Raw genomic sequence first — 20913 nt, 5'->3', positions numbered from 1 at the left:
TTTGTTAAAGTAAAAGGTTTGGAAGTTATACTTTAAAGCAGGATGACACCTGCTTGCCAAAGATTTCTTTAAGTGGTTGGAGAGTGAAGGAGTTCACTGTCGATAGACTACTTTATTGGTCCCAGAGGAAAATGGGCTTGTTCCGGCAGTGACAAATACTTCCCTGAACACTGGTATTTTCAAAATACTTATGGGTAGTCTGACTATACTGTTAGGGAAATAATTGTCCTAGACTCCTAGATATGACGTGCATGACCAACCCTGACGTCTGTTATCTCCTTTAAGGAGATAGGCTGCTTCAGCCATAATGTTGTTGTTCCCATTCTATGACCGGGCAACCCTAGGTCACAGATGGTTTATTGTTGTGGGTACACTGGGACACTTCCTTCTCTGTGTTTGTGGACTCCAAGGTGTGAAATCTTCGAGGCCATAAGTGTCAGACGCAAGTAACTCAGTGTTCCCAACTTTTTAGGCTATCTTCTCAAATATGTTGATTACTCTCTGTGAAACCAGTTAAATGGGCTAACGAGAGAGAGGCGCTCCAGAATTGACGTGGCAACTCTCCCGTGCAGTCAGACCGTGGCTGCTGTGACTTGTGATGTGAATTCTCCGGCCGTAGCTCCAAATAAACCATCAGTGGTTGACATCAAAGCTCCTGCTCTTCCCGTGTCTCTTTCCTGAGTCTGTGACTCCCACTGCATTGCTACACAGAAGTTTCCCTTACATATACTATCATAAAACATGTTGATATACAGTATACATGTACATTGTTTATCTAAATGTGAAGCAATGACCATTTTAAAACATGGATAACAGCAATAATGTATTAGTTTATTGTTTAATCTATGTTTTTTTTGTTGTATAAGGAATGTGAATCCAATCAAAACAGTGTTTCTAAGCTTACTGTTAGGTAAGCATAAGGTACAAAATAAATAGTGTGGGGATAAAATACAAAATAACTAGAAAACAGTAAGAAAAAGTCAACGACTAAAATAGCATTTATGATATGGGAAGTGTTGGCATACAGTATATGAAGTATTCTGTATAATGTTAATAGTAAAGTTGGTTTTCAGTCTACCACCAATAATGAATATTCTGTATGGATAAAACAAGCTTTGTAGATTAAATTATTGTCTGTTTGCATTTCTTCTCTGATTTCACCATTGAGCACAACTTTTGGCACTCTCCCGAACAAACTTCTTAAAAAAAGTAGAGCTAGTTCAGACACCTCAGCTTTGTGCCTAACTTCTAGCCGGTCCGAAGGTCCCAATGAATATACATTTTATTTAGAAGGATGTCAGTTTTCTAAAGTTCAACTCCATCACTTTCATCTTTGCCACCCTGAGCATGCGGTGAATCCTCCTTCACCGTATGATACAACTTTTACCCAGGTCTTTAAAATCTGGAGACCGAGTCTGGCCCTTTGGGCTGGACTCTCCTGTGTCCAGAGAGGGGGATCATGAAATTGTAATAAGCTTTTTTGAACTGGTAGGTGGTATTTGATGTGCTGTGAAGTGCATAGTATATAGTGTATTTGATCTGGCCAGCTGTCTGGATTGACTGTCCATGAGCTGTCTTCACATCTCCAGCCTTTGTAGTGTGTGCCTCTCCCTCTCCCTCTCACACCTCTCTATACACACACTCACACACACATCTGTGAGCACATGCATTCAAATGCAGCTGGAAAGGCCTGTTATTGGATATTTTTCAATATTCATTTTTGTATTCATGTTACACATACTGTATTTATGTATTCCACTCTGATGCCAACATATATGAATGCAAATGATAGCCACATATTGAACTATTTTGAACTATTTTCACAATAGTTTGGCTTTCAAGAGTTTGGGAAACTATTTATTCAAAAGTAAAAAAAGTGTTGCTGCCTTTTCAGTTGCCCTTTCATATTCAATCAGTCAATGGGCGGTCTAGATGTTGATGTTTACTAAACTATTTCTTAATTCCAATGTATTGTTAGTTGACTACTGTGCATGGTATTCAAGTTGCTAGAAAAGTCCAAAAAGTTTAAATATATTTTTGTTCTCCGAGACTTTCTTTGGCAGCACTGTGCTCTTGATGTATTCTGGTCCTTTCCCCACAATATCTCTCTGTCTTCTGCTGGTTATTGGTAAACTGGACAGGCCTTTAATCTCTTCGAAAGACCAATGTTATACCTGTCTTCTTTACTCCATCCCTCCCGCGTCTCGAGCTCACATATACAACTACACACATACGATTAACGGAGTTTTCTCCACTCTCTCACAGTTGTGGTTTGAGCCTCTGCCTGCTGATTAACGGCCTCTTTCTGTCAACTGACAGGCTACTTCTTTAGCTCTTTAGCCGATCACAACAATATGGAGGACCATCTATTTCCTCTTCTCTTTTTCACACACTTACTCTTGATCTGTTCTTTATAGCTCTCTATTCTTTCCTTCTCTCATTTTTCTCCATTTGCTCACTTGTATTAGCTTGCTCCTTCCTGGATTCTTCTTAGACGCGTTTACAGCCAGATACATGATGTGCTATTGTTTTCCTGTCCTTGCTTTGGTCTTGCGCGTGGTGCTTTGAAAAAGGTCTATTTGGCTGTACTTGCAGTCTCTCTAGGGCAGGCGCATATCCTTTCAAAATATAGGAAAAATACTATCTTTTAAAAAACAAATCCCTAAAATGTTGTGCCCTTTAAACTTCCATGTGTCTTCAAATAATGTGGGAATAAGATGATTGTCTTTGCAATGAGCAAGTTATCTCTAACTCAGGCCAAACTAAATTCATTCTCATAATCCTCTCTTCACACGGACAATCTTTATTCAGCAATAACCTGGATTGTTATCTTTATAACAGGTGATTGCAGAAATCATTTCAAACTCCCTGTCACCTGAATTTGGTTGGTTTGATATTTCAAATAGATATTTTTGTTACATTTGAATAGCTCAACACACATTGATCAAAATAAAAGTAATAGATTCCCTGAGTAGTGCAATGTAGCACAGTGCACATAATGTAATGCTGCTTTTTCTCCACATTTCATGGATATGGAACATACTGTTATGTTAAACCAAAACCCTTGCTCGCTAAATCTTGGGGGGTCATATAGTCAGAGTTGGTTCGGTAGGATTTCAGTTATTTATTGCATAGAAAAAGGGATATGTTGATGTTTACCTGATGCGTGAGTAGATTCAGCTGCATTTAGAGGTAAGCAAATTTAGAATTTGATAGAAGTGAACAAATATGTTTGGGTCAAAGATTAATTTTCCCTATGTATTTTTGCTTGCGGAATATCTTGTCTATTCAGGGTTGCATAACTTTACTGTATACATATATAGGCTAGTACATATAGAAGGAGATATGAGATAATATCAATGATAACTATGATTGAGTGAGGTCTATACTCTGTCTGGGAACACATCCGTTTGGTTTTTGTGTCCAAATTATACCGACTATAAAAACACCTGTGAAGTCCACTGAGACAAATGTAATATTTGTGATATTGGGCTAAATAAATAAACATTGATTGATTGACCTTAATTGATTGAAAAAGCCTTTGCATTGTATCTGATATTTGACTATCAAAATAAATACCACACAGAAAACCCAAAGGATCCTCAAATAAACTTGTAAAAATGAATTTCTCATTCATAAAACATCTGAATATATTAAAAAAAACTGCCTTTACCAGTTCAAAGGCTGGTGAGCAAAGAATGCCAGCCTTGTTATTCTTCCAAATGGAAATCAGGGGGATTCAAAGGTGACAGTGTCTCTGAATGCTGGTAAATAATCTCACTACAGCACAGGTTGCATGTCTCTGGCCTTTGTTATTGGAGCAAATCAACATTTCACGGACTGCGGTCAACAAATCCTAATTAGAGGCGACACCGTGTCCCCTTAGCTATTATTGTGCTGTTGGATGTTTTATTTCACAATTGTCTTTCACTCTGTGCATGCATGTGTGTGTTTGTTTTTGTGTAATGAGGTGTGTAAATTGAATGACTTGAAGGAAGACGCTGACCTTCACCTGTTCCCGAGTTGAACAAACGCATCCTAATCATGTCGTCGGCCGTGTGTGTGTGGAAGAATCCTAAGAGATTTCCTTGTGTGTGTGTGGTTTGTGAGTGTGAGTGTGTGGGTATGTGCGTTCAAACATGAGTAGGTCACTCATAGATCATAAGGGTTTGCAGAGTGTGACTTTAGTTGAATGTCAGCCAGAAATGTATACACCATATCTATAGAAAAGGCTGACAGTAGTTGCACCTTTTACTGTAAACATACTGTCAACATACTGTATGCATCTACTCCACTGTTACATTACCAGATGTATTATACACTAGTCTCTTCACCAGCAGAAAACCTATTGCAGAGGATTCTTGAGAACTGTAGATTATTTAATCAAATCCTTTTACACTGAATATGCTTCAATGGCGTCTGCTTTGTCCTTGTGTTTTAGTTAGTGCATTATACACAACCTGCCCAGTGATTGTAGTAATGAATATTTACCTTTAAGCAAAATCTGACACATTTAGCTGTTTGTTAACTTGGGGGTACAGTACCTACTTGTCAAGCCCTTTTAAGAAAGGTAATGTACAAATTCATGTGTCGCCTAGAAGACTCGGACAATCATGTTATCTCGATTTTAATTAACCCTGTGAAGAGTTCTACTCGGTTCTCTTCCATGATTTGGAGACATTGGCGCAATAGCCTATACAGACAGTGAGCATGTGTGGCTCGCTGTGATTGGACTGATTTTATGTTTTTATCTGTGTTGTGTTTAGCTTTTTATCTTATTTATTGATGTGTGTTTGGTCTTTTTGTATGTGATATGGACCTTGAGTCTGGAATAAAGATTGGAAATGTACATCGTATGGTAATCAGTGTGTACTTTCCTTGACAAACAAATGAATAAAGTACATTTGCAAGTACAACCTCAACAGAGTTAAACGCCATTCCGCATGTGTTGCACAAAGAACAGTACTATATTTCTCTGAATAATACATCTAGGAAATCCTTAGTGGAATGATGTGAAAAATGTGTGCTATTTCACATGACTATTAATCACTTTTCCATCTGGGGATAGAGGACTAAAATAACATAACGCTCCAAGTCTAGGAGGTGGGGCGGTGTGTGTGTGTGTGTGTGTGTGTGTGTTGTGTGTGTGTGTGTGTGTGTGTGTGTGTGTGTGTGTGTGTGTGTGTGTGTGTGTGTGTGTGTGTGTGTGTGTGTGTGTGTGTGTGTGTGTGTGTGTGTGTGTGTGTGTGTGTGTGTGTGTGTGTGTGTGTGTGTGTGTGTGTGTGTGTGTGTGTGTGTGTGTGTGTGTGTGTGTGTGTGTGTGTGTGTGTGTGTGTGTGTGTGTGTGTGTGTGTGTGTGTGTGTGTGCGTGCTGCACTCTCATACCTCATAAGGCAGGTTTAGCCTGTTCCATATGGATGACACTCGTATAAGACAGGTCCTGGTGCATCAGAATGTAAATGTAAGCGGCTGTTTGTGTGTGCATCAGCAACTCTTCAGAAGCATGGGAAAAGCGTATCTTTAATCTGCATATTGTTTTACTAAATCGTATTAACTTGAGTGAGCAAATGTCAACATATTGTCCAGTATTTATAGTCATATTTCTGTTAAATGTAAAGGTGAACTTTTACATATTTAGTTGTTCATCTTTTCTCTCCGTTTTGTTTTTGCTTTTTCATTCCTGCTGTCAGTTTCTGTGACTTTTGCAGCTGGATTTGTATTTCTATTTGAATACATGAATTCAACATTTCTACAATGTTATACTGTATTTTACCCGTCTGTGGGAAAATACCCTGGCATAAAAGTAATCACTATACGCTCTCATAAATGTAATTTTCAGTTTTCAAGATGGATGATTATAGCTTTTCATAATGTGCTTTATTGAAACACTAACATCCTTTACTTATTTTAGGGATGACATTTTAAAAGTTAAGTCTTAATACTGAACATATGACATAATGATATAAATGTTTCTATTTATTATCAACATATAATTAAAAAAAGAACACTTGTGACATTCTACAAAACCTGTTTTACAGTAACTCTATATTGCTGAAGTGGTTTCTCACATTGTTCTGTTTTTTATCTTTGCCCATGTGCCACTATTGAAAATGGGTTGGAGTAAGGTTAATTAAAAGCATATTTGATTTTCTCACAGGAGGAAATGCTGTTACTCAATGCCTCTGGCCCCCAGAATAAGAAGGGACCAAGGTGAATTGTATTATTTTCCCTTTTGTCCTCAAGATAAGAAAAATGGAGTTATGGAAAGCGTTGTAAGAAATTGATAGGCTTAGTTTGCTGGCTTTTGCATGTTAATTAATCCTCCTGAGTGTGACATGTTGGAAGCTGGCCCCTCACCTGCACTACTTTGCACCCCCAACTAAATTAAACAAGCTGACTTCAGGGAGTGGTACTGTATGATAACTACTAGGAAATATGATAGGGACAACTATTATTTGTGGGTGTCTGATATCACCTTTTTTATGATCTACAGTAGTATTTTCATGTATACAGCCCATTGTATGCTCTGTGTGTGGCAACAGCTGGCTTTGTTATCAGGTTTAAGGCAGAGATGGGAGGGAATGATATACAAAGAAAACAGGGAGGTTGGACAGGAAGAAATGGGATTTATGCTAACATGCTGGTAGGAAGGAAAATGATTTATCAAACCTTTGTGAAGACAGATGCCATTACACTAGACCCCCCTTAACAGCCTTGCCCCCCTGTCTTTTGTTTATGTACACCTATTCCCTGTTTTCTCCCTTTTTCTATTTACTTTTCTCTTTGGCTCTGGCTTCTCTTGATCCCTAGGGACACACTTTTCATTTATTCTAGGCCTACACCTTCTTCAATTTCATCCCTCTCATGTATTTAACACCCAACTTTTCTTTTTTTCAATACTCTGCACTGCTGAATGGCTTTTTGTCTCTATCTTCTCTTCAAACCCCCATACATAGACCCCCATTTAAATTAATTTAGGTATACATGATCCATTGTTCCCCATGGAAGCTGAGATGTCAGTTTTTCGAGCGTGTACCTCATTATTATTGCTCCCACTTGAGCCATCAGTCATAACACTGCCTTTTACCTCACACCAGGACATCTGAGACTATAAACAACAAGATAATAAGCTGGTTAGCTTTCCCTTTGCTAAGTGGAATTTGACTTTATATAATATACAGTTATATATATGGGACCAATTCCTTGTGTATTTCAGCGGTTTAAATCAATGACCTAAAACTGTCCTGCTAAATTCTTGAAAAAGTAGAGCATCGGTTTAATTTCTTTTTTTATTGAAAATCATTTTACACCAATTTGCTTCTCAGGTTGTCATTGACCAATTATGTTGTAGAAGTTTCAACCTGGTACTAATAATTATGGGTGACTTTAAACAGAAATGTCTTTCATTAAATAACTCCTTACTATCTTCTAGTTACTAAGGAGCCTTCAGAGTAAGAAATGGAAAATTCATAAAGGATAGATATTTGTTGATTAACTTAAAATGTTTTTCATTGTTTTTCAAAAAAGTAGAGAGAGAGGGTTTAGTTAAATAAGTATGTTGTGTTTTGGGGATAAAATCGGTAGTGTGTATTTTTGTTGTTGTTGTTGAATAGGTCAACTATCTAGGTAACTTCCCCTGTTTACCATTTCAAATATTAAGAAGAAAATAATTTGGCTGTTATCTCTGTTCAAATAACCTGATTGAGGCTACCTCGTCTTTCTCTTGGTTTTATTTAGGTTTGTTATTCTTCCTTTTAAGAAATGAATTTTACACTGCAGTAAACGATAGGTAATTTGATGATAGTGAGATTTAGTAGGGACAATATCATACAATAAGTATCATCCCCCATAATGCATTACACTGCTTTAGCCCCACGCTCTAGCAAAATACATTTCCAGCTAGTTGAAATGTAGGGTTCATATGAAAGAAAATGGAACAATTGCAGATACACACACTCAATAATTACACACACACACACACACACACACACACACACACACACACACACACACACACACACACACACACACACACACACACACACACACACACACACACACACACACACACACACACACTGTTTTTCCACTTGTCAGACCCTTCATTGTAAAGTATATTTCATCATGGCGAAGAATTACTAACACGGCAGGCGAGTGCTTTCTCTTGTTCAGTGGCTCTTGCTGTCAAACAGAAATATTTGTTTTGCCTCTACCCGTGACAGACTCAAGTGATTCAATTTTCTCCTTGCTTGGAGTAAGGGACTGCACAAAACCTTCGGAGTTCAAAGGCTATCAGGGAAGCTGCTTTACAAAACCAGAGCTGGTTCATCAAAGACTGGGTCTGACCCTGAATGTGGATCGAATGGAGCAAAACCTCTGAGCCAGTTCAGGCAGGCCACTAGAGGGGTGCTGCTCTGATCACATGACATGCTTAGTCACTGCACCCTATATCCAACACAATCGTGCACACTACTAAAGCTGTCAATACACTGCTCATACAGTGCAAACTGCTCAGATTTAAAACTCAACAGAGCATCACTCTGCAAGCTCCAGATGGATTACCTCATCAGATAATTCTATAAATGTTTTCCCAGTTGTCAAATATAATATGTTGCTATACCCACACATATCTTATTTCACAAATACATTTAATTACTTCTGATTGATCTAACCTACAGGTCCGATCCTCATTTTATTAAAACATTTCAAACATCAGATTGGATTTAGCAGGAAACCTGAAACGTTTTCATCTTTTTTTTAAATGTCATAGACCCTCATGCCCTTAAGTAGGTGGCTCAGTCTGGCTAAGATACATGCAAAGTCTCGTCTGAGTTAACAACTCTGATCCACTTATGTGTCTCGGACTAACAAAGGCTGGCTAATGAAACACCTCTTATTCCCTCATGTCTCCTGTTACAAGTTGCACTTGAACACGCTGATGGGTAAAGCAAAGTAGGACTGCAAAATTGGTTTGAACTTGGTTGGTGGAATTACTCTTGACTTGAAGTTAAGTTTTAATTGCTTGGCCTTGTTGACTTGTTAAGTGGATTATCAAACTTTTTGACATGTTTCCTCACTGCTTAGTTATTGAACACATTGTCTTCACTTGTCAGTGTGTCTAGCTTGTGTACGGGATTCAGACAATTTCGGTGTTTCAAATAATTTGTTGTTTCTTTTATCATAGAGTAATGTATTTTGTTATCTTTTGTCTCCACAGCAAAGAAGACATGTGCGACCACAGACTTTGCCTGTAAGAATGGACAGTGCGTCCCTGCTAGGTGGCGCTGTGACGGAGAACCAGAGTGTGCAGACGGTTCAGACGAGGCTGATGCAATCTGCAGTAAGTAGTTTACAAACTCAAATACAAACCAACTTTCACACATTGGACTAGTCTAGAATGTATTACCAGTTATTATGTGTGTTTGTATGAGTGTTGTGAATGAAAGTCTTCAACAATACACACGTTTCTAAAACCGTGTCACACACCAGCATGATGTAACTTGTCCGTCTTGTGTGTTTTAGCACAAACACTTGCACGCACTCACACATTTCCTTGAGCATAAAATACTCCCAAGGTTGCTCAGTCTCAGTGTTCCAACTTTTCTCTTCTCTAGCCACTGTGCCAACCTTCTCTTTTTGCACAATGCCTCAGAAAATTGCTTTCAGTTGCTTTATTTTTTGTTGGCTACACTACACTCAAGGCCTCATCGGGCAGGTTAGTGGGCAAGATGTTTGCTTTTTTTTCGAAGAAGAGCTGGCTCGCAAAAGGAAGGTTTAGATATTATTATTCATTACTGATTCCCTTAGGAATATACTTCCTGTATATTAAATCTGTAATTTCAAAGTGCATGACGTTTTTTTACTTGTTCAAAAGATGTGACGAAGCAGTTACATTATTATACTGACACAGGTCTTTTCACAAAAGCTCTCCTGAGATCCTAAACTTGACTTTGAACTTTGTATATTCAAGCTTCAACTTCATGGTAAACAGGGTTTAGATAAGACACCAAAAACTTGAGTCTTCTGTGGCTTCGAAAAATATGAACTGAGTGAGAAAATACTTGAGAAATAAATGTATAAAATGTCCGCTGTATGCATTGTTTTGACTCAAATTTGGGTTAAGGAGATGCTGATGGTTTTGATAGAGGATTTGGTGAGTTTTATAAATTGATGATTTTTTTCTGGATTTTAGACAGGGAAGCTTAAAAAACTATGCTCTAAAAAAATGTGTTTAAATCAATGCAATGTCCTGTTGCTTTGTTAAATCATTGTAAATTCTTAGGACTAAAGACTTAAGTAAGATTAAGAAACCTTGCGTAGATTGACTAAACAAAGACTTCTCATTCAGACATCTGTGTTGGCAAATTCCGCCATTGACAACAACAAATCTGGTTTATCCAGTGATGCAATCCAGGTAATATAGCGCCTACTTTAAACATTTGAATAACATGGTGACTGTCCAGAGTTGTAAAACCCTGCCTCACACTAGTAGAAGAGCTGTATTGTGTCATAACACCAACATTGTTCTGTAGTGGCTTTGACCAGGTCTCTTGCAGAGTTTAAAAGCCTTTCATTAGTAATCAGTCAAGTTGAATGGTGCTTTGTGAAAATCACAAGCAATCATCACTTTTGAATCCAGTCGGCTCCTGAGGCAGGAGAAGAATCCAGAGATAAAGTCAAATGTAGTGTCATTTCACAGGGATGAATGTCCCATCTAACCAGTGTTTCCTCCAAGATAAGTCACAGAACAGAGCAGAACTGTTGTAGAGGTCAGTCTTTCCCCTTCTGTTTTATCACGGAACTTTCCATATTGCTGTATCTACAGGCCAGCTAATTTTTACAGTTTCTATTAAGATGATTTTCGAAGAGGTGATCAAAGAGCCCTTTGAAAATTCTCAAAGTAATAAGTCAGATTTTGATAGGTCAAGAACTTGTGAGTGTGGCGTAGAGATGTACATATCTATAAAGGGTATGAGTGTGCATCTGCGTAAGTGTGTCTATGGTCGATGCTTGTATTAAGTATTCATCACATGGTGAATCTGTAAGTCATTTCATCAGATTAGTGGACTTGTGGTTAAGTGTCATTATATCTAATCAAGGTCGGATGCTGTGAGTCCTCTGACTTTCTCTGCCACATTGATCCTCAAAGCTGCATATGGTTGTTGGCATGCAGCAGAATGTGTGCATGCTTTTCATAGAAAATAGTATAGACTAGATGAAAATTGGCAAAGTTAAGCCACATGGAAAAAAATTATTCGATAAATTGTTATCTGTAGTCTTAAAAGTACATGTTATAAAATGATCCATTTATTTACTACAAGTTTTATTGATTTCTTATAATGTACTTTTTTGTCAATACAAAACTCAGATTAGAGTTTAATAAAAAAGAACATTTAAATGGACTAAACATACTTTTTCATTGAGTAATTGTTTCAGCTCTATTAATAATCCAATCAATTGAGTCCAAAACATATATATTTAAGTGGTAATTACCTATATAAATGTTACAATTTTGAAAATAAATCTCAGATTGCTAACAAAGCTCTACCAAGTCATTGTTCACGGATGGTTTACCAATCCAAAATATAGTATAGTAGTAAGTTGTTTGGGATACAACAAGCTTCCAGTTCAGCTTTAGTAAGCCTGAGCATACCTTCGACTCTCCAACAAGCCTCTTCCAAGAGATATTCCCAGTTTTGGTGTTTTGATAATGGAGCACAGTGTCACATGTCAGCCTATAATCCCATATAGATACAACCATGCAATGACTATGTTTCGGACCCTTGCCATGTCCTTTCACCCTCTGTTGAACATCTCTCACATCCTGTTCTCCCTCCTCCTGGTCTCCCCTGCTGTATGTCCTCCACTTTTTAAACTGAATTCAGTTGAATTAATGCCTTTGGTTGAATTGATTTCCCTGGGAGGCAATCAATGGGCTGATCCCTAAAACCTCTAGTAGACTGCTGATTAACTATGGACCTCCAATGATGCCTCTAAAACCACAAACACACACACACACACAGAGATACACAGGATCCTCAGCAGTTGTCTGTAATTACACATCTGAAAATTAAACTGGGCCTAGAGGGGATTCTGGGGGAAATACTCAATCAGGTGATGCACGGAAGCATGTGCATGTCTGAACACACTGTTCTGCACAGATCAGAAGTGCAGACAGCACAAATAAACAAACAATCCACATTTTTGGATTTCATGTGGTTTATCTGATTCATTTAGTCAAACTTGAAATAGCCACAAAAGAAAAACAACTTAAAGCTTGGATAATGTGTAAATTGCCTTTTTTGGTTCCAAATTGTGTGAGATAACCGTCCATTTACACAACATACCCACACTAACAGGTGCACAATAAACACATTACTATTTCTAATTCACTATGAGATAAACTTTGCATGTTTTTGTACTGTTGATCACAAAAAAAGGTTTGTTTTACTCTCATAGACAATTCACATCCAGATCTTAATGAATCCTGTGCTTGTTACTAATTTAGGGAATTGTACCTGACGCTCAAGACCAAAAAATAGAGTCATTATGGACTTTCATCGGGTCATCTGTGTGTTTCTACACGTCAACTGAATTGACATAATGCGCTATGCTGTGTATGCCCATGTTCATAATCCATGTGCCAGACATCAAAAGCTCAGATTTTCTGGGTTCTAAACATTATAAAGTCGGCATCCATTTACTCTGAGTGGCATCGGAGAGATCCGGCAGTTGACAATCAGCGCTGATTAGAGGAGCTGCCTCGACACTCAGGCGTTGTTTAAACTCCATCTCTCTTTTGGCTCTGCTGCTGCAAATCTACACTCCAGGGATTCAAAAGCGCTCTTCTAGTCACCCGAGCGTATCTGTGTAGATAAAGGTTATTGAACACCGAGCCACATATTCGACCAACATATGACAATATCCCAGCAGTCCCAAGTGATGCTTCAAAATGTTAAATATAGAGAGAAAAAAGCGCTTAAGCTTTGTTTGATTTGGAGGATTTTTTATATTCATAACACAAAAGTCTTGTATCATCAGTGTAAGAAATCTCATCATAACAAGTATACTCATGTTTCAAGGTTGTACAGAGAAGCCTTCCAACTCATTGGAAAACATAATGGAGGGAAAGACAAAGATAAAACCCTTCTTCTTTTATGATATGAAACCAGTCAGATGTCCATTTATGCAGTGAAGAGCCCTGTAGTCATTACCTTATTAAAAACATATTGTATTAGTGTAAGCAGAGTCAAATTCATGTTTAAATGTTGTAAAAATAGCTCTACGTCTTAATGACTTAGGAGTTTTTACATATCGTCTGATCAGATTTCTTTACCAACTCACCAAACACCATAGAGCATTAAAACTGCAGACTTTTCTGCTTATTTAATTCCATCTGATGAAAGCCATTCATCTGAAGACAAACTGTCAAAGCAGAGCGTCTCATCACAGCAAGACTCCTCTCCCACTTTGTGTAGCCTCGATTTATGGAGCTCATATCGAATCATTACTAACATTTTTTTTTTCCGTATGGTAATTAAAGCAATAAAAGGGGGCCAAAATATTAAAAACTGCTACTTGTCTTGGTATGTTTTAGTCAAACAGGTATTGCAACGTATGTATTATAGAGCCTCATGAATGTTTTAATATAGGAAGAAGCTTGGGGTGTTAATAATAAGCAATTGTTTTATGGTAAGACGGCCAATATGACAATATGCAACATTTGAAAGTCACACTACTGTGAAGCGAGCCGTGTTTTGACAACGAAAGTTGAAACTTGCAAATCCCTTTCAACGCTCTCTTTCCTTGCTGTCATCAGTTCCACCTGTTTCCGTCCACTGGGGTGGTCTTTTCCTTGTCCATTTTGCCGAGACAATAGTCAGGTCAGCGGATTATAGCATGGAGGCAGGAGGTTGTGCTAGTTAATTGTTTTGGAATATGAACGGGAAGGATCCATTGAGTTGCATTGTCGGATGGTTTCAATTTCATGCTTGAGGCAGTAGCAGCATCAGGCGTCATTTCCCAGGTGCCCCACCCACCCCAGTGTGTGTGTGTGTGTGTGTGTGTGTGTGTGTGTGTGTGTGTGTGTGTGTGTGTGTGTGTGTGTGTGTGTGTGTGTGTGTGTGTGTGTGTGTGTGTGTGTGTGTGTGTGTGTGTGTGTGTGTGTGTGTGTGTGTGTGTGTGTGTGTGTGTGTGTGGGTGTGTGGGTGTGTGTGTCTGTCTATCTGCCTTTACCTGTGTCTCTTATTCAGTCATCTAAAAAGATAGAAAGCCAGTGACCCGGCCATCAAAGAGACACGTGTAGTAATACTTTATTACCTTTTATACCTTTATTATGAATAGTGTGTGTTTGGGGGTGGGGGGTGCAATATAAGGTCAGTCTGATCTTCAACTTTAGTTTCGGAAGCAGTTTAATTTGTCTTTAGTCTTTTGCTACATGTTCTTTTAATGGAAAGACTCTGTTGCCCTGAGCTGAGTTTCATTGACCTCAATATACAACTAAGAACCACACACACACACACACACACACACACACACACACACACACACACACACACACACACACACACACACACACACACACACACACACACACACACACACACACACACACACTTCATAGTTGCAATCCTTCACTTTCTTTTTATCCATTGTATAATTTGATTTAAACTGTCAAAATGATCAAATGAGGCATAACAGTTTCTCTGCTTGCAGCACTCCGTGTCAGTCAGTGTAAATGGTGAATACAATCAGTGGGTGGTTAGGGTTGGAAAGTTCAAAAAGTGTTTTTCCTTTTGATTGTCAGTTCTTGTTGTGAGTTACCCGCCCAACCACTGAGAGACATATTTTTAAATGTAGCAGACTGTGTGAGCATCACCAAACTAAATAGGCTCTGAGATACTTTTTTATCTTCTTCATGTCTTAAAATGGTTTCACACTTTAAGTCGCACGCACGTATCTGTCATGCTTTAATTCGAGAAAGGGAACCGTTAGGTATACTATTCAAGGGATGCTGCAATTATTGACATCCTGTGGTGGTTGCTTTGTTTATTACTACATATTTAATTCCTTGTGATGACAACCATTCATCTAAAGTCATAACATGTCAAAGCAGAGCCTCTCATCACAGAACAAGGTCTCTCCCACTTAGTTTTGCTTTGATTTATAGATTTCATATTCAAATCCCTGCTGACTTCAGTTTCATATGGTAATTAAAGCAATGCAGAAGAGAAAACTAGCTAATATATTTATGCTAGGTTAAGTTTGACAAATCATTTAAATATTACACTCTCTATATTTTTGGGACCTTTGCAAAATATCTAATATTCCTTATCAGCAGATGGAGTGGGATCAATGCCATTTGAAGTCATCCAAGTGGGCAATAAGTCTTTGTTGGCTACTGTGTTAAGCATTTGAGTATATTCTTGATATTGTGACAAATGTGGGATATTGTTGAAAGTTCCAGTAATAGGAATGAGTCGACCTTGAGATGTTTTGTTAAGGTCAAAAATATATTTCAGTATTTCTCTGGTTACACTTAGAGATTGTGGTCAAGGTTAAAAGACCCCAACATTGACTGAAACAGGATTTCAAACTGCAGTCTCTGGTGTCAAAATCACAAGCTTGTCCAAATGCTTCAAAATGTTAAATAGAGAGAGAAAGCTCATCAAGCTAAAGCTTTGTATAATTTGGAGGATGTTTAATATACATAACATACAGTTCAAATGTGTTATCATTTCATGTTCCCACAGGCATATTTCATACACAAACGCTATACTCATTGTGAAAACATAAAGGGGGGAAAGACCAACACAAATGATCAGTTTGATAACATGAACTAATCTCATGTCGCACACAGTTGAGCATTGTAAGATAACAAATCTGCTTTTATGATATGAAATGCTGAAAAACATCCCAGTTCTTAGTAAGAGTCATATTGTAAGCCCATTTCTTTGTTTGCCTCATGTGCATTGTTCTGCTTATCTTGCTATCTTGTGGCATCTCATTAACCACAAACGTCTTTACCTTGATTTATGTCAGTAATAAGGTAAAGTGTATTGATCCCTTAAGGAAGATCCAGAATAGCCACCTATCTTAACCACAACATGCTCGATAAGAAATACCCCAGACATTCAAAGACACATTGTGTTTTAGCTGCCACATAATGGCCATTCTGCAGTTATGACACAGAGAGGAAGTCCTGGGAGACACACCAAATATATGAGAACACTTAAACCGTTATTTATCACAGCCTGCAAGTGGTCATTATGGGTCTAACTAGAAGCAGCACAGAGGAAACCAATAGTTTAAGTGATACAGTATATTTCATAAACAAATGATATGAACATTTCTAACCCTAGTGTTGTGGTCGTGTGTGGCTGGAAGAGCTGTTTACATCAATCTTGCTTTATTGTGTTTACACTGTAGTGTACATGGCAATCAAACAGGAAAACAAACCTACGCAGCAGCAGCAGCAGCCACCTTGTGATTTCTTTTGTCAATTCCATTCTTCCGTTCAATTCCTGACCCTTGATCTTGGCTGGTTGAGATTGATTGGTGGTCAATATGTTTTTGCTCTCAGGGGGTGTCTTGTAGAGCTTGAACTGCCTGATGGGATTGCTTTTGCTACTGTATGGTCATGCTTGATGGCAATTATGTTTTCATCTCTTTCTTTGCCATCTTAATTAGTCGGGCTCAAAAAATACAACTCTTTCTTCGTTACAATTTCAGTTATCTTCCTTGTCTCTCTCAGGAGACTGAAGCTTTATATATACAGTCTATGGTCAGAAGGCAGTTCAGTGACAATAAAGCAGTCAGTTATTCTTTGCCTTTTCACATTTGATATAATATAATAGAGCCTATAAAAATATTATTTGTGTAGAAGTTGTTTATTTTATAATACCCATAGAGACATGCAGACAGGCTGTAGAGTTATTGTTTTCAGACATTCTCTGTGGGTTTCCACATTTCACTGTGACTAAAATCAATAGCGCAGGAAATTGTTTTGCCAGAATTAATCAACATTCTGATGTTTTGGAGGATACTAAACTTGCTAAAGCGTGCAATTTAACTGAGCTCAACTTACAGGGCAATGACTTTTAAAGGCATCTTTACAGCCAGTAAAGAATAATAGTCCATTCAGAAGCCTGTTCAGTCAGAAATATGCTCTTCACATAATTTGCCTGCCTGTTTTATATTTCACCCTGCCTACAGTATGTGACCGGATACAGTCTTCGGACCTGACCCAGCCTTTGAATAAACTGCCACAGAGGATATCATCTCTGAGTGTGCCCTACTCTGTGCATCCCAAACTCCCTCTCTCCCTCTCCTTCCTAGTGTCTGCCTCCCTCTCATGCAATCATTAGTTGAGATGTGGCACTATAGCCACTGGCGGTAGTTTTAATGCCCAATGTGTCGTCTACTAAACAACCGTTAAGAGGGGCCTGTTGTAAGAAAATGGCAATTTCCTATGAGAGCGCTGGTGTCACGCTGTATTTCTTCCCCCTTTGGCACTGACAGAGCCACAGTCTAGACTGTGCTAATGGTTCCACATTTAACAAGCCTTCTTCATCCTCACACAGCCTGAGAGAGACAGTGACACGGAGAGAGGGTATAAGTGGGAGAGAGGGCATTAACTCAAATCTTAGTCATATAAACTGACTCCCTAGGGGTACGTTTGTGCACTAATCTGCAAATTAGTGGCAATAACGAAAATAAAGCTTTTATTTTTATGAAATAAGATTAATAAGGAATTGCTCCATCTGGAAAGAAAACACAAGGGAAGGCTTAAAATAACTGCATTTTTCTACATTATCGCTAAATGTCTGTACTTGCTTCTGTTGTTTCTTTAACATTTCACTTTTAAATGCCTCCACATTAGAAAACTAGAAGGAAAGATTTAAAAATAAATTGGTACTTCATTGGTGCAATTAGCCACAGTATTGTTAGGTTAGCATCCATGCCACAGCCGATGTTATTTGTCTTGACAGTAGCTTTATGAAACTCCACAAGGTACTCATAGATCAGGAGACTAATTATTGAATTCTCACTGATTAATATTTAATTTCCAAAAGTTTGGAAATGTTCATAAAACATGCTTCATAATTTGATGGCATCTTAATTTCCATCTTCTATCTGAAAACTGTTATTGAACGTTGGTTTTCTGACTCTCTTTAGGTGTTTTCTCAAGCTCCCTGCGTTTATGTGTGTAATGTTACTCTGCTGCATGGCTTTTATTGTGTTTTATTCGCTTCACACTACTTTCCTTTTATCTGCACCTGCTTTTTTTCTGTCCTTTCTCTTGACTTTGATGTCGTTTTTCCAGCATACTCCCCCCTCTCACTACATCAGGGCAAGAGTAATAAGAGATCAGTGTTCCAATGAAAGCCACTAATCAATACTAACCTTCATTTAAAATGTAATCTAATATTAACTAAATTTGCCCTTTCCATAAATTGGATTTTACATCTGAAGGACAAGGCGGTGGGATGGGGGGGCTGAGTAGAGTAGAGGTGGTCAAAAGTTATCGTTTACATTTAGTGCCAAGGGGTCGACCGACCAAAGCATACCCAAAGTTTCCATTAAATTGAATGGAAGTCAACACTTTTTATCACAAATCTTATGTATTGTGCTGGTCATCCCCTATAGCTTCTGCCTATTCGGGCCGGACCCACTTTCTCCTTAGAAACCAGGCAATTCCAGCGCAGATCTGCAGTCATGTGAATGCAGCTTCATATTAATATTGCGTCCAATGACATTCTATAGCCACATTTCCTTCTTAATTTAAAACAATGTAAACCACTCTCTGGTCTTTTCCAACTCCCTCTCATTCAAAAGTGTTGGGGAATAGATAGATCATCAGACTCTGGACTTGTTTTGTGAATTCTCCGGCCGAAGCTCCAAATAAACCATCAGTGTTTGACATCAAAGCTCCAGCTCTCCCCATGTCTCCTTTTGAGTCGGTGACTCCTCCTGCATTGCTACACAGAAGTTTCCCCCTCAAAAAGCCTACCTCATATTTACTGGCCATGTATCATCATGCTTCAGTTCATGGTCTCCGGTGTAAGGATATGCAAAGTGCCACACTCATGCATTCACACATACATATATTATGCACCCATGCTTATGAACAACACACCACTGCAGTCATTGTTAGAGATTAAAAGGGATATCTGATCCGCTTTTCAAATCTCCGCGCGTCCCTATCCAGCTGGTTATAATACAGGAAGGAATCCATATCTACAAAGTAACCGTTTACAATAATCTCCTTCTCCCATCTTCCTTTGTCCTCAAAAACACATGTCAACAGGCCCCATATCCAGCTCACAGTTTTACCCAAATTATTCCCATTTTAAGCTTATCCATAGTTTGCTAACATGAATAAATACAAATATAACTCTACAAATCCCCCTTTTTATCTCCTTCTCCAGAGATAAACTTAGACAAGGCATTTTGAAATATACCCACTGTCATTCTTTTCTACTGTGTCCGTAAATCCATCCGAAGCTGGTATTTAGAGTACTTGAAACCTTCATGGAGACAGAACACCACTTTCCTTGGCAGTGAAGGAACCATGAGGGGGTAGCTGAGTGCTAGAATCATCAGCCCCCCCCCCCCCCTCGGAGGAATAGCCCACAAGGACAGCTAATAGGGAGGGGGAGTTCTACCCTTCACGGGTAGAACTGATCAGAGCGAAGTAGACTCCTCTGCTGTGCCGTCCTGGCTTGCCGTGTCTTTGTCCCCCCAATCCGCTGACAGCAGCTTCTGGGCTGCCTGCTAGAGAGATGTCTTCCTCCTCCTCGTCCTCCGGCCCGCTGATGGCGGCTTCCGGGTCGATGCTGTAGAGATGTCTCCAGGGTCCTGCTCCTCCAGTCTGCTGCTTCCGAGTAGTCCACGTCTGCCAGGGCCACGTCCGTCCTGATGTCGTCCCCTGGTCCTAGTAGGTGGTTTCCCCGCCACACACTGGCTCCCGTGGTACGAGCTGTCCCCCTTTTCTCCCAGGCAGACGGCATAAGAGGTCCGCTGGGTCACTCGGTCGGGGTCGGAGAGCCTGGGGTTGAGCCACTTTGTCCTGATGACTTTCAGCCAGACGAACTCTGCTGTCGGCCTCGTGCTTCTCGGGTCCCCCTTTTGGCGCCAGCAACCTGTGTGGAGAAATCTGATACAACTCCCTCAAGCCTACGCTCAGCTGTTTTGACCCACTTGGAGCCTGTTGGTGGGGTGTCTTGAAACAACAGCCGTCTGTGAACAGGTTTTCCAAATTAATTGTAGACCTCCTATCTGCCAGTGCAGCTTCAGAATCTTAATACTTGGATTGTGCCAACTAAATAAGAACCTCAACATCTTTAGGTAAACTAAATAACATATTTCAATAGCTCTGAATTTCTGACAAGCATCCGTGTTTATTTTTAAATGAAATCCTATTTAAAATCCAAATATAATATGAACTGCTAATGTTTCTGGTAAAGAAACACACTAATGTTATGGATTCAAAAACAACCAAAATCACGATACTAACAAAGTGAATGATTTCCTGGTGATACTGCTTCTACCTGTCAGTGCTTAGATATTATCACGCTGAAAAAATGAATACAGAATTCCAACAAACTGTCATCAAATGTCTTTCTATTATAAATTTAGATGAAATGTATATCCCCATAATGACCTAAACAATAAAGTATATGGCTTTTACTTCTTTACCAGGCTAGTTACATGATGTTGTCTAAATTAAATTCTGTCTCAATACATTACTATGTTTTAGCTTTAACTGTAATATGTTCTTTCTACATTTCAAACCTCAGTTACTCTAATGTCTGTTAAAATATTACAAAATTGTTTCATTATCACAGGTCAACTTCTTCGGTTTCACAGTAGCCCCTTGGCCACTGCTTATTTGTTACCTGTTATAATTCA

At 38.8% G+C, this 20913-nt stretch overlaps 1 protein-coding gene across 1 annotated transcript in view; it reads left to right on the top strand.

Annotated features, from left to right (window-relative positions):
• Positions 1–20913, top strand: part of LOC117542954 (low-density lipoprotein receptor-related protein 8-like) — a 181730-nt gene that overhangs the window by 74558 nt on the left and 86259 nt on the right. The window contains 1 exon segment of the mRNA XM_034210852.1: positions 9218–9340. Coding sequence (XP_034066743.1) covers positions 9218–9340 — 123 coding nt within the window.

The sequence above is a fragment of the Gymnodraco acuticeps genome, unplaced genomic scaffold (assembly GCF_902827175.1).
Source record: "Gymnodraco acuticeps unplaced genomic scaffold, fGymAcu1.1, whole genome shotgun sequence".
Classification (NCBI taxonomy): domain Eukaryota; kingdom Metazoa; phylum Chordata; class Actinopteri; order Perciformes; family Bathydraconidae; genus Gymnodraco; species Gymnodraco acuticeps.
This window is presented reverse-complemented; position numbering and strand designations above follow the sequence as displayed.